The sequence below is a fragment of the Bombina bombina genome, chromosome 3, assembly GCF_027579735.1.
Source record: "Bombina bombina isolate aBomBom1 chromosome 3, aBomBom1.pri, whole genome shotgun sequence".
Taxonomy (NCBI): domain Eukaryota; kingdom Metazoa; phylum Chordata; class Amphibia; order Anura; family Bombinatoridae; genus Bombina; species Bombina bombina.
Window position 1 is genome coordinate 234,933,155 of NC_069501.1, and position 14,755 is coordinate 234,947,909.

The 14,755-nt window shown below is 38.6% G+C and overlaps 1 protein-coding gene across 1 annotated transcript in view; it reads right to left on the minus strand.

The window, feature by feature from the left end:
- Positions 1 to 12,229, minus strand: part of SLC13A2 (solute carrier family 13 member 2) — a 126,133-nt gene extending 113,904 nt beyond the window's left edge. The window contains exon 1 of the mRNA XM_053704591.1: positions 12,087 to 12,229. Within this exon, the coding sequence (XP_053560566.1) occupies positions 12,087 to 12,188 (102 nt within the window). The 5' untranslated portion in view covers positions 12,189 to 12,229. The remainder of the gene's footprint in view (positions 1 to 12,086) is intronic.
- Positions 12,230 to 14,755: the final 2,526 nt, after the last annotated feature.

Sequence of the window (14,755 nt, forward strand, 5' to 3'; positions counted from 1 at the left end):
TCCGTGCAGGATGTTATCATGGCTTCGCTCCGCACCGCCGAGATGAAGATAGAAGACGCCCCCGTGATGGATGAAGACCTCGCTACCTGGATGAAGACCTCGCCGGTTAGTGCTAGGTTTTTGTTTTTGGGTGTTTTTTTTTTTTTAGATTAGGGATGGGCACTTGGAAAAGAGCTGAATGCCCTTTTAAGGGCACTGCAAAAGAGCTAAATTCCCTTGTCCATTAACCCAATGTCCATACAAATGCCCCTTTAGGGGCAATGGGTAGCTAAGGTTTTTGTTAGAGTTAGGTTTTTTATTTTGGGGGGTTGGTTGGGTTAATAGTTTAATTTAGTGTTTTGCGATGTGGAGGGCCGGCGGTTTAGGGTTTAATAGGTTTATTTAGTGGCAGAGATGTGGAAGGCCTGAGGTTTAGGGGTTAATAACTTTATTTAGTGGTGGCAATGTTGGGGAGCGGCGGAAAAGGGTTAATAACTTTATTATAGTGTCGGCGATGTCGGGGAGCTGCGGTTTAGGAGTTAATAAATTTAAATAGTGTTGGCGAAGTGGGTGGGCAGCAGATTAGGGGTTAATAGGTTTATTTAATAGCCACAATGTGGGTGGGCGGCAGATTAGGGGTTAATAGGTTAAATATAGTATTTGCGATGCTGGAGGGTGGCGGTTTAGGGGTTAATAGGTAGTTTATGGGTGTTAGTATACTTTGTAACAGTTTAGTTGTGAGTTTTGTGAAACATTTTTGTTATACAAAATCCATAACTACTGCTCTCATATGGCGGCATGGGTCGTGTCGATATAGGCTGTAACGCAAGCAATTTAGCCTCACCCCACAACCTGTAATACTGGTGCTATAGAAATCCCACACAAAAACTTTATTGCGGTATAGCTATACCGATACGGCTCCCAATAGTGCGTTCCTGCTTTTACACTGAAATTGCCATTTTTTCAGCATTAAAAGCCGCAACGCAAAACTCGTAATCTAGGTGTTTGTTCATTTGATTATTACCCCAAGCGGTGCTTACCAGCTACACCCTATTTGATGTATTGCAAGTTTATATTTTATTATCATTGTTTGTATTCTACTTTATTCTATTTTAGTAACAATCTAGATATTTTCATATTTACTAAGAGCCATTTGACCCTAAAGGGCCCACAGTAGGGACTATAAAGTTTAATTCATCTTTAATAATTTAAGAGGTCCATAAGTAGCCAGCTAAATAGTTCTTAACAAGTGGCCAGCTAAATAGTTCTTAATAAAAGATATTAATATTGTAAAATGTAGGTTTCAGAAGCCCATTTTTTGTCATTCATCTCCGTTCATACTTAGGATGCTATTGAATTTTTGTTATTACTGTTATTTGGCAATTACTTTATGTTTCCTATATCGCAAAACCTCAATAAAAGATTATTTAATAAAAAATAAAAAAAATTAAACAAATTATGAAAATATTTAAAGAATTCTGTCTCTGAAAGGTGGCAGGTCTAGTTAAGAATATTATAAAATTCCTTCAATAGAATTTGAGAATCATTAATTAGTTTTATTCCCAAATAATGAAAATACCATTATCAATTGAGATCTTATAGAGCCATTGCTTTAATAAATTTTGATTATAAAATAAAATAATAGCAACCCATCTACAATCATAATTGAACGTATTGATTCATAAAGATCAAACTGGGCTTATACAGTACGAGTATTATAAATATCCTGCAGAAATTACAATTTAATTTTGATTATCTTTGTACCATTTAGTTCAGGGTAAATTGATGAAATTAATAATGTTATTACTATCAAATTCAATGGCTTCTCTGATTATTAATGACATTTTAATGTCACCAATGACAAATTTAAGTACTCATGGGAGAATATTTGGATTCACCATTAGTTTGCAATATAAATGCTGAATATGGCTGCAGGCAGTGGCATTCAGCTCTTCTCGGAGTCGGATATATACAGTGGGTATTGAAAAGAATCACCCACCTTGAAAATAATCACATTTTGTTGCTTTGCAGACTGAAATAAAGACAGACACCGTTTTTGTTTATCCAGTTGTAATTACTCAGTGCAACCTATAACATCCAAGTGAAAGATATAACGCCAACATGTCAGACAAAAATAAAGACAATTCAAAAACAGAATCACTGAGTTGAAAAAAGGATCACCCCTTGTGTCAGTATTTTGTTGAACCACATTTTGCTTTAATTACACCCTTTAGTCTGTTGAGATATCTCTCTCTTAACTTTGCACATCTAGACTGTGCAATATTTGCCCACTCTTCTTTGCAGAACTGCTCCAGTTCTGTTACATTTGATGGGGACCATTTGTGGACTGCAGTCTTCAAGTCCTGCCACAGTTATTCAACAGGGTTTAAGTCTGGGCTCTGACTAGGCCAAGCAAGGACATTCACCTTTTTCTCCTTCAACCACTGTGTGGTCATTTTTGCTGTGTGCTTTGGGTCATTATCATGTTGGAAGGTAAACCTTCTTCCCATTGCCAACTTCCTGACAGAGGGCAGTAGATTTTCCTCAATAATTTGACAGTATCTTGCCTCATCCATTATTCCTTCTATCCTGACAAGTGCTCCAGTGTCTGCTGCAGAGAAACACCCCCATAACAGGATATTACCACCTCCATGCTTTACTGTAGGTATGGTGTTATTTGGAGGGTGAGCTGTATTGGATTTCCTCCGGACATATTGTTTGATGCTGAGGCCAAATAATTAAATTTTAGTCTCATCTGACCATAACAACTTTTTCCATGTGGCTTCAGAATCTCCTAGGTGTGTTATGGCAAAGTTTAGTCGTGACTGCATGTGGCCTGTCTTGAGGAGTGGCTTTTTTCTTGCAATCCTCCCATACAAGACACATTTGTGGAGAATTTATTATATTGTTGTCACATGCACACAATGACCACTCTTTGTCATAAATTCCTGCAACTGCTTCAGACCTGCTTTGGGCCTCTTGGTAGCCTCTCTGACCAGTTTCCTTCTGGCTCTTTTATCTTTGGAGCAATGTCCTGATCTAGAGAGGGTCTGTGTTGTACCAAATACCTTCTACTTCTTAATAATAGTCTTCACTGTGATTCTAGGCATTGATAAAGCCTTTGATATTTTCTTGTATTCATCTCCTGATTTGTGCCTGTACACAACTTTATCCCAGAGATCTTTTCACAGTGCCTTGCCACCCAAAGTTAATTGTTTGCTTCAGTTGCACTACCAGGGACTGAGATGCCTTAGGAAAGCTCTTTTTAATGCTGAGCTAATCAATATGCCCACACTTGATCACAGTTGAAGGTCAAATGGCTTTGTGTGTGATTAGCTACACCTGATTGAGTTTACAAGTAATTTTAGGAGGGGGTGATCCTTTTTCCAAGTCAGCGATTCTGTTTTTGAATTGTCTTTATTTTTGTCTGACATATTGGTGTTATATCTTTCACTTAGATGTTATAAGTTGCACTGAGTAATTACAACTGGATAAACAAAAACTGTGTCTGTCTTTATTTCAGTCTGCATGGTACTCCATTAATTATAGCAAGTTAATTACCCAAATCTTACTAGATCCCAGGGTCAGAAAGTGACACTTGACCCCCTTGTACATGTGTGTAGTTGCCAAATGGCAGTATGTGTTTTTCATTGCCTTTTTATGCTCATTTACAACTTTAGTACTGATTATAGCCCTAACTGATTAAAAGGACAGTCTACTTGAGCATTTGTATTCTTTAAAAAGATAGATAATCCCTTTATTACCCATTCCCCAGTTTGTCATAACAAACACTGTTATATTAAAGGGACAATAAACACCCAAAATGTTATTGTTTAAAAAGATAGATAATCCCTTTATTTAACATTCCCTAGTTTTGCATAACCAACACATATTAATATACTTTTTACCTCTGTGATTACCGTGTATCTAAGCCTTTTCAGACTGCCCCCTTATCTCAGTTCTTTTGACAGACTTGCATTTCAGCCAATCAGTGCTGACTCCTAAATAACTCCATGGGAGATAGCACAATGTTATATTTATGACACACGTGAACTAGCGCTATCTAACTGTGAAAAGGTGTCAACATGCACTGAGATAAGAGGCGGACTTCAACTGCTTAGAAATCAGTTTGAGTCTACCTAGGTTTAGCTTTCAACAAAGAATACCAAGAAAACAAAGCAAAATTGCATGTTCTATTGAATTAGAGCATGTGACATTTCCACTATAATAGCTCTCTAAACTTGCTAAAATAGATTTGTTTTATTGCCAGAACAAAAATGTGAAGTAAAAGCTGCTTAAAATCTATTTAAACTGAAACTAATACAGCTGTATCTGTTTGTAGTTCCTGCTGTTTATTAATATCAATGATAGAACATTTTTTTAGTACAGGGCCCCTTTAAACATCATAAGAGTGAAGAGGTAGGAAAACCCAAAGACCTCTTTGTGTATCTTGATCGTCTTCATATAATCTATGATTAAATAATTGGATTAAATAAATATAGTTTAAAATAACCTAAAAGAACATAGAAACATATATTCTGATAACCAAAACGCCAGCAAGTGTGCCATAAAATGACACATGTAGGGGGGGGTGGAGCCTACTCTCATAGCGGCAAGACGTGTCTCTGTGAAGCTCCCGGTCTATGAGTGTCTTAATATAAGTTTCCTTCAGAAATAATGCTATTTTCTACTCTTCAGAGGACATTTGACTAGCTGGAAACTGATATATGCTCAATATTGAGGATTTGACTGTGTTTCTGCCTATGCTCTATGGGAAAGATATGTGCCAAGATCTCTCACAGGCCTGTCAGCCATTTTTATAATTAGCCGCGAGGATCCTAAGAAGCGACCCTGTGTTGAGTCTGAAGCATAGATCTGGGGCTGCCACAAAATTACCCCCCCAAACTCTGGGGGTTACGACATCCTACAATAGGATAGTTGCTCGAAGGAGCACTTACTGGACCTTGTACTTAGAAGGGGGCACTTTGTCCCACTGCGCAACAGTATCCAGCAGAAATGGCGCACTCAGCAGAAATGACCATGGACGGAAAGACCTTAGAATCAGCAATACTTGCACTACTTGATAATCACTATCGGAGACTCCATAAGCTCATTGGCGAGTGTTTTTCACTAAACCCACCTTCTGAACAAGAGGTGATGTGCACGCTGACCTCTGTCCGGGAGCCGATCGCAACGGGTGCCAGTTACATTGATAACCCACACAATGTAGTCCAGAGAAGCCCTATACTTAACAGTGTTGAGCTGAAAAACAAACTGGCTCTGTCTGAAGATTCCTCTGGAAAGCCTCAATCCGAAATCATCAGCTGGGCAGTACTGCATTTCTGACCCCATCGATAGCGGGCCAACGACTTGGGCCCTATGGACTGAAAACACAGAGGACTCTCGCCTTGAAAAGCATATGCGCTACTTGCCGGTACATACCCCCCTTACAAAACAGCCTGGGGCTATATCGGAATGGAGGAAGTCTGGGATCGGCAAGGCCTCCATACAAAGGGATCTGAGATAGGATCAACACTGCAGGTTTGGTAGTGACCTGAACGTCCTGAAAACGGACTTCAATCAGCCACATCTTGACCTATTCATCGGCTAGTTTCTAAACTGATATGACTGTTATGACTGCCCCTGCTTATCAGAAGAACCATAAGTTATATAGGGTCTGGTTTACTTTAATGATGGCTCATCTGCCGGATGTTTGTGAGACTCTCATATTTCAAGCTGCTCTGTGTGTTACTATGGACTGGGACTCTAGGGGCTTTTGCTCATATGATGCCTTTAGCCTGTATCACACCCTGATTATTCACTTAGTTATGTCCTACCTGTACTCTGTACTTACCTATTGAAAGTGGATGACAGTCCCTCTGCATTTTCCTATTGCCCAAGCCGCCATTGTTTGTCTGCATCAATTCTCCTATTTCAATGAATGTATATAGTTGGGGGCTAATTACTCCTAGGATGGGTCTGTATCGTTGTACTGTTATATACACAATGCAGGATGTTATAGAAGGGGGTTATTTTGTTTAACGTTGGATTGGTATTTACAGTGTAACCATGTCTTCCACGTATATCTCCTAGCTCTCTTAGGATACTAGTACCTTTGGTGAATGAGGTTACTTTTGTCACTCCAGGGTCTGAATACATCACTAGGGCCCAACCTATGAGCCTGCTGTCTGCGGCCAAAATAGCAGGTTTAAAACCTTACCTAGGTTAATACCAAGGTGGCATATTGAGAGACACCTAAGTAGTTCCCACCTACTAGCTGCTTTACAGTAAAAGTTAATTTCCAACATCATGTGACACACGCTCTGGTGGGAGATCCTAGAACAATCCTGGAAGTTACTTTTTAGCCTCTTTAATTACCTAACTACTAAACCTAAGTTTATGCTAACCTTGAGCCATATAATCCTTGCCCTTTATGCGTGGGGTTACTATTATCTACACTCTGCCCCAACTACATAAGATGAGACTACTGTCTTCCCAAGCCAGTGTATACTTGCCAGTGAACCCTCCTACATTCAATATTATGTTATTGTATATTCTTACGACAAATAACAATAGCTGACCTCAATGTGTGTATTGCCTTTACTATTTACAATAGTGAGTTCTGCATGGCCTTTATGATGTTACTTAAATTGATGGATTAGAAGTGTCCCTTTCACTCCCATAATCAATTATGATTTCTGCCTATACCAGTATTTTACATTTACAGCTCTTATTAACAATCCCAGCAGCTTATACTCGTTACTATAATAGAGCTTCATTGTGTAATATATCTATAGATAGATCACATAAAACCAAAAGTAGGTTCTTCAGCGGAGACCCAAGAGCGGCCTCCCTTTGTTAAAGATATCCCACTATAGCTACGCATGCACTGCTTTCTTGAGAGGTCCAAAAGTGGCCTCATGTGACTTTTAGTGGGTCCAAAGTTTCGTAGGCAATTCTAACTGTATTTGACTTGAAACTTGTCTTGTAAATGTATGATCTTTTACCAGTTGATGGTTACCGTTTCTTTGCCTTGCAAAGAACCTCAATAATAAAAAAAATTAAAAAAATGACACATGTAGTGAAGCATGCAGGATGGAGCTGATTTATTATGCTGCGATTGCAGCAGTTTCCGCGCAAGCATTCAGGCTCGCTGGAAACAGAAGTTAAGAAGCAGCGGTCATAAGACCGCTGCTCCTTAACTCGTCTACCACCTCTGAGGTGGCGGATAGCAATCATCCCAATTGTATATGTTCAGGTTGATTGACACCCCCTGCTATCGACCGATTGGCCGTAAATGTGCAGGGGGCGGCATTGCACAAGCATTTCACAAAAAAATGCTTGTGCAATGATAAATGTTGACAGTGTATGCTGTCGGCATTTTTCGATGTGCGGCAGACATGATCCGCTACATCGGGTCATGTCCGCCCGCACAATGTTAAATTGGCCCCTTAAGCTGAACTGAATTAATGTTGCTATCAATGTTGTTCACAGACAGTAAAAAACTCCCTGTTCAATGTATTAATTTGTGTTTAGTTTTTAGAAGAAAAAAAAAAAGATTAACACAATTATTAAAATAGCAATTCAAATAACATACTTTAATTCACAAGAATTATATTCAATTGTATGTGTATTCTATTTTAGTGAAAACAAAAAGTAAAATCACAGCTTTTTTTCTCTAGGTATGGGAAATAGCTATGTTTTGTTTTGTTTGTTTTTTTGTCATTTTGTGATATACAAAACTATTGAATGAATATGTTTCAGTTTTGTAGAGTTTGAATGATATTAACAAATAGTGATGTCGCGAATAGTTCGCCGGCGAATAGTTTCCGGCGAACATAGCTTGTTCGCATTCGCTGCAGCGGGCGAACATATGCGATGTTCGATCCGCCCCCTATTCGTCATCATTGAGTAAACTTTGACCCTGTATCTCACAGTCTGCAGACACATTTCAGCCAATCAGCAGCAAACACTCCCTCCCAGACCCTCCCAGTTCCTGGACAGCAGCCATTTTAGATTCATTCTGATCCTGCATTCTTAGTGAGAGGAGGGATATTGTAGCTGCTGCTGATTTTATAGGGAAATTGATAGCTAGGCTAGTGTATTCAGTGTCCACTACAGTCCTGAAGGACTCATCTGATCTCTGCTGCAGGGACAGCACCCCAAAAAGCCCTTTTTAGGGCTAGAACATATATTTTTTTTTTTCCTGTGTAATTTTAACTGTGAAACATCAGTCTGCTAGTGTAATCTAATTGCAGTTGCCTGCCTGCAGTGCCACCACTCATATCTGTTGTAACAGTAGTGTAAATTTTGTAAAAAAAAAACTTTTTTGACTGTGAAACATCAGTCTGCTAGTGTAATCTATAAGCAGTTGCCTGCCTGCCTGCCAGCGTGTGTGCCAGGCCCACTTGCCAACTAGTGCCACCACTCATATCTGTTGTAACAGTAGTGTAAAAAAAAATTAAAAAAACTTTTTTGACTGTGAAACATCAGTCTGCTAGTGTAAGCGTGTGTGCCAGGCCCACTTGCCAACTAGTGCCACCACTCATATCTGTTGTAACAGTAGTGTAATTTTTTTTTTAAAAAAACTTTTTTGACTGTGAAACATCAGTCTGCTAGTGTAATCTAATTGCAGTTGCCTGCCTGCCAGCCAGCATGTGTGCCAGGCCCACTTGCTAAGTGCCACCACTCATATCTGTTGTAACAGTAGTGTAAATTTTGTAAAAAAAAACTTTTTTGACTGTGAAACATCAGTCTGCTAGTGTAATCTAATTGCAGTTGCCTGCCTGCCAGCGTGTGTGCCAGGCCCACTTGCCAACTAGTGCCACCACTCATATCTGTTGTAACAGTAGTGTCAATTTTTTAAAAAAAAACTTTTTTGACTGTGAAACATCAGTCTGCTAGTGTAATCTAATTGCAGTTGCCTGCCTGACAGCGTGTGTGCCAGGCCCACTTGTCAACTAGTGCCACCACTCATATCTGTTGTAACAGTAGTGTAAAATTTTTTTAAAAAAACCTTTTTGGACTGTGAAACATCAGTCTGCTAGTGTAATCTAATAGCAGTTGCCTGCCTGCCTGCCAGTGTGTGTGCCAGGCCCACTTGCCAACTAGTGCCACCACTCATATCTGTTGCAACAGTAGTGTAAATTTTGTAAAAAAAAACTTTTTTGACTGTGAAACATCAGTCTGCTAGTGTAATCTAATAGCAGTTGCCTGCCAGCGTGTGTGCCAGGCCCACTTGCCAACTAGTGCCACCACTCATATCTGTTGTAACAGTAGTGTAAATTAAAAAAAAAAAAACTTTTTTGACTATGAAACATCAGTCTGCTAGTGTAATCTAATTGCAGTTGCCTGCCTGCCAGCGTGTGTGCCAGGCCCACTTGCCAACTAGTGCCACCACTCATATCTGTTGTAACAGTAGTGTAAATTTAAAAAAAAAAACTTTTTTGACTGTGAAACATCAGTCTGCTAGTGTAATCTAATAGCAGTTGCCTGCCTGCCTGCCAGCGTGTGTGCCAGGCCCACTTGCCAACTAGTGCCACCACTCATATCTGTTGTAACAGTAGTGTAAATTAAAAAAAAAAAACTTTTTTGACTGTGAAACATCAGTCTGCTAGTGTAATCTAATAGCAGTTGCCTGCCTGCCAGCGTGTGTGCCAGGCCCACTTGCCAACTAGTGCCACCACTCATATCTGTTGTAACAGTAGTGTAAATTTTAAAAAAAAAAAAATTGACTGTGAAACATCAGTCTGCTAGTGTAATCTAATTGCAGTTGCCTGCCTGCCTGCCAGCGTGTGTGCCAGGCCCACTTGCTAAGTGCCACCACTCATATCTGTTGTAACAGTAGTGTAAATTTTGTTAAAAAAAACTTTTTTGACTGTGAAACATCAGTCTGCTAGTGTAATCTAATAGCAGTTGCCTGCCAGCGTGTGTGCCAGGCCCACTTGCCAACTAGTGCCACCACTCATATCTGTTGTAACAGTAGTGTAAATTTAAAAAAAAAAAACTTTTTTGACTATGAAACATCAGTCTGCTAGTGTAATCTAATTGCAGTTGCCTGCCTGCCTGCCAGCGTGTGTGCCAGGCCCACTTGCCAACTAGTGCCACCACTCATATCTGTTGTAACAGTAGTTTGGGGAGTTTGCGGTTGTGCAAATGGACTGTTTGCGGTTGTTTGCGGTGCGTTAAACGGGGAATTTGGTCTGTCACTGTGAAGCGGGCGTAACCCTTACACTACCTGAACAATACAACATCATACCTGATGTTTTAAAGCACGTTATTCCAAACAATTTAGGAATTTTAGGTGATTTATGCCCTTTATGGATTAAAAACAGACTCTGCATCAACTATGTAATTTTCCATGGGAGTTTTGCCATGGATCCCCCTCCGGCATGCCACAGTCCAGGTGTTAGTCCCCTTGAAACAACTTTTCCATCACTTTTGTGGCCAGAAAGAGTCCCTGTGGATTTTAAAATTCGCCTGCCTATTGAAGTCAATGGCGGTTCGCCCGGTTCGTCCGTTCGAGAAATTTTGTGGTTCGCGACATAACTATTAACAAATCCAAAAGCTCTGAAAAAATGTTGCTGCTGCATTCAAGTTATATACATTTCATTAAACTTTAAGGCAGCAGCAAAGCTGACATGGGGCTAAATTACAAGTGGAGCTAATGATAGCGACCATGCTAAATAGCGCCAATATTACAAGTTGAAAGTAATAGGTTGCGCTCGAGCAAAAGCCAATAGTGCTAGAAGAATTAGTGCTACTTGGGACCTTAAAGGGAAACCCAAAATGTTTCTTTTATAATTCAGATAGAGAATGTGATTTTAAACAAATTTAAACAGGTATAGGTATATTTTTTACAAAATCAATATAAAGATATGTAATGAAATATATAGTTAAAAATAAAAAGAATAATTTAAAGTATTCCTAACTCATCTACAGCTTTAGCGCAGTTGTAGGAGTTGAAGCAGTTGCGAACTTGCGATATCCAAAGTTCTGAAGTCAGCACGCCTGAGTCTTTCACTCACGGCTAACTTTTTACTTTCAATTTGTAATACCAGCATTAATCCGACTGTGCTAATTTTTTACCTTGAGCACAGTTAGTGCTCAAAAGTGATAACAAATGATGATGGCACCACCTGTAATCTGGCCCATAATCAGTTAAGGATCAATGTACTTTTTTTCTGTTACATCTAACAAGTGAATGTAGAACCATGCTTTGATTTTTTTTTTTTTTTTAAATGAATGTGCCTGAGATGAACAAAACAACTTTTTCTTTAGTAGTTGTCAGACTATAAACATTAGATGTCCAGCAATTAGTTGTACCACATCCTGTTAGTTTCACCTTAAAGAGACATACAAGTGCAAAAAGAAGTATTTTTTTACTGCACTAATGCTTGCTGGGGTTTAACACATAGTTAAAGTCAGCTACAAAGCAGCAATGCATTAATGGGACCTTGCTGAATGACAAGAGGTATATGTGTATAACCACCTATCACCAGCTAGCTTCCAGTAGCACATTACTGCTCCATGGCCTACCTAGGTTTGTTTTTCACATAGGAGAACAAGAGGACAAAGACAATTTTACAAGAGTATTTCATGTTCTGTCTTAGCCATTAAAGTATAATTTTGACTTTCGTGTACTTTTAAATAGAATTTGATTTTCCTTAACTTTTATTCATGCTAAATATTTTTTTAAATGTGTTTAACTGCTTCTCTTTCACCCACACAAGAGAACAATATACTATGTCACCTTAAGAAAGTACAGAAACACAAATGTATATCTGACATACGCAGATGAACTGTTAATACTTTACTGTGCTGATAAATATCAGGAATTTATGATGCCATCTTCTTGTAACAGAGGATGTTACCTATGTTAATATACATTCTAATCTGGTGTATGACTTGAAAACAGCTTTTCCATTTAAATGTGTTGCTCTGAAAATGTATTAGAGAAATTTCCGAAAGCACTGGATAAAACAAAACTGTAATCAACAAGGCTGAAACCAAATATGACTACTCATTCTAGTGCTGATTATGTTTTCAGAATCATCTGTGAAATACTTAAACCAGTCTAAAAAATAAAATATCCAAGAAGTACTGACCTTTGTGTCCACCACAAGTGGCAGTGCTATAAGTAGCAGAGGTGTCAGATAGATGATAAAATAATTCCTGTTTGCTAAGAGCCATCGCAGTGAGGAAACCATCTTACTAGTGAAGATATTGCTGACTAATGGAGGGTAGACTGGTCTCCTCTATGTATCTATGTAAGAGGTGAAGAATAGTTATACAACCGCTTATTGTCTCCTAGAAATAATCTTCCAACAAGGAAGGACGTGACAAACGGAATAGTAATCCATAAACTGGTGATTACTTAACTGTTTCCAGGGCTTAAGTCATTCTCAAGGGGCTCCACTTCAACAGCAAATATTTTGGAGGGTGTTTTAAATTCTGGATTTTCAAAGCAAAATAAGACATTTTATTTTTAAAGAGATAGAAAGGTCAAAAATGAAATGTGCATGGGTGAATTAAAAAAAACCCCATTTGCAATATACTTCTAGTAAAAGGTATTACTGTTTTTCTGCAGCATACGCACATATCCTGTGAGGGCTTGTGCACCATTATTTAAACATCAGTGCCTGCTTAGAGAGATGGCAGTGGTGTATATTGATTCTGAAGGCATAATTTGTGTCATACAAGCCACTGCTGACTCTCTGAGAAGGTTTGGTGTTTCAATACTGGTGTACTGGCCCTCAGAGCATATGTGTGTATGCCACTGAAAAACAGTAATAACTTTTAATAGAAACATTTTTGCTACTGAATGTATATTGCAAACATGCTTATATTTCAAATTGAAATGCACCTTTGCACTTTTTACCTTTATATTCCTTTAAAAATAATCAGTACTATACAAATGTATCTATCTATCTATCTATCTATCTATCTATCTATCTATCTATCTATCTGCATTAGAACATTTTCTTTTTTCCCTATTGCTTGCAAATAGCTATCGCCTAGATTACGAGTTTTGCGTTATTAGCTGTGCGGTGCTAACAAGCATTTTTTTCTCACCGCTCACTTACCTACAGAGCTGGTATAATGGGTTTTTACAAACCCGGCGTTAAAAGGCAAGAAGTGAGCGTAGAGCAAAATTTTGCTCCATACCGCACTCCAATACCAGCACTGCTTAAGTGAGCAGTGAGCTGGTTGTACGTGCTCGTGCACGATTTCCCCATAGACATCAATGGGGAGAGCCGGCTGAGAAAAAGTATAACACCTGCCAAAAAGCAGCGTAAATCTCAGTAACGCAGCCCCATTGATTCCTATGGGGAAATAAAAGTTATGTTTACACCTAACACCCTAACATGAACCCCGAGTCTAAACACCCCTAATCTTACAGTTATTAACCCCTAATCTGCTGCCCCCGACATCACCGACACCTAAATTGTTCTTATTAACCCCTAATCTGCTGCTCCGGACACCGCCGCCACCTACATTATACTTATTAACCCCTAATCTGCTGCCCCCAACATCGCCGCCACTTACATTATATTTATTAACCCCTAATCTACCTCCCCAATGTCGCCGAAACCTACCTATACTTATTAACCCCTAATCTGCCACCCCCAACGTCGCCGTCACTATGTTACATTTATTTACCCCTAAATCTAAGTCTAACCCTAACACCCCCTAACTTAAATATCATTTAAATAAATCTAAATAAAATTACTATAATTAACTAAATTACTCCTTTTTAAAACTAAATACTTACCTATAAAATAAACCCTAAGCTAGCTACAATATAACTAATAGTTACATTATAGCTATCTTAGGGTTTATTTTTATTTTACAGGCAAGTTTGTATTTATTTTAACTAGGTAGAATAGTTATTAAATAGTTATTAACTATTTAATAACTACCTAGCTAAAATAAATACATATTTACCTGTGAAATAATACCTAACCTAAGTTACACTAACACCTAACACTACACTACCATTAAATAAATTAACTAAATTAAATACAATTAAATAAATAAAATTAAATTAGCTAAATCACAAAAAAACAAACACTAAATTACAGAAAATAAAAAACAAATTACAAGATCTTTAAACTAATTACACCTAATCTAATAGCCCTATCAAAATAAAAGCCTTTTGCGGGGCATTGCCCCAAAGAAATAAGCTCTTTTACCTGTAAAACCCACCACCCACACAAACAACCCCCAAAATAAAAAGCTAACTAAAAAAACCTAAGCTCCCCATTGTCCTGAAAAGGGCATTCGGATGGGCATTGCCCTTAAAAGGGCATTTAGCTCTTTTGCAGGCCCAAAGTCCCTAACCTAAAAAATAAACCCACCCAATACACCCTTAAAAAAATCCTAACACTAACCCCCGAAGATTCACTTACCGGGAGAAGTCTTCATCCAAGCGGCAAGATATCCTCAATGAAGCCGGCAGAAGTGGTCCTCCAGACGGGCAGAAGTCTTCATCCAGACGGCATCTTCTATCTTCATCCTTCCGACGCGGAGCGGCTCCATCTTCAAGACATCCGGCTCGGAGCATCCTCTTCAAACGACGTCTTCTTCCGAATGAATATCACTTTAAGTGACGTCATCCAAGATGGCATCCCTTAGATTCCGATTGGCTGATAGTATTTAAATAAATCTAAATAAAATTACTATAATTAACTAAATTATTCCTATTTAAGAAATAGTGTGATAACAAAATCCTCATGCAATAGAGCATGTTTTTATTGCAGTTCCATATACCTTT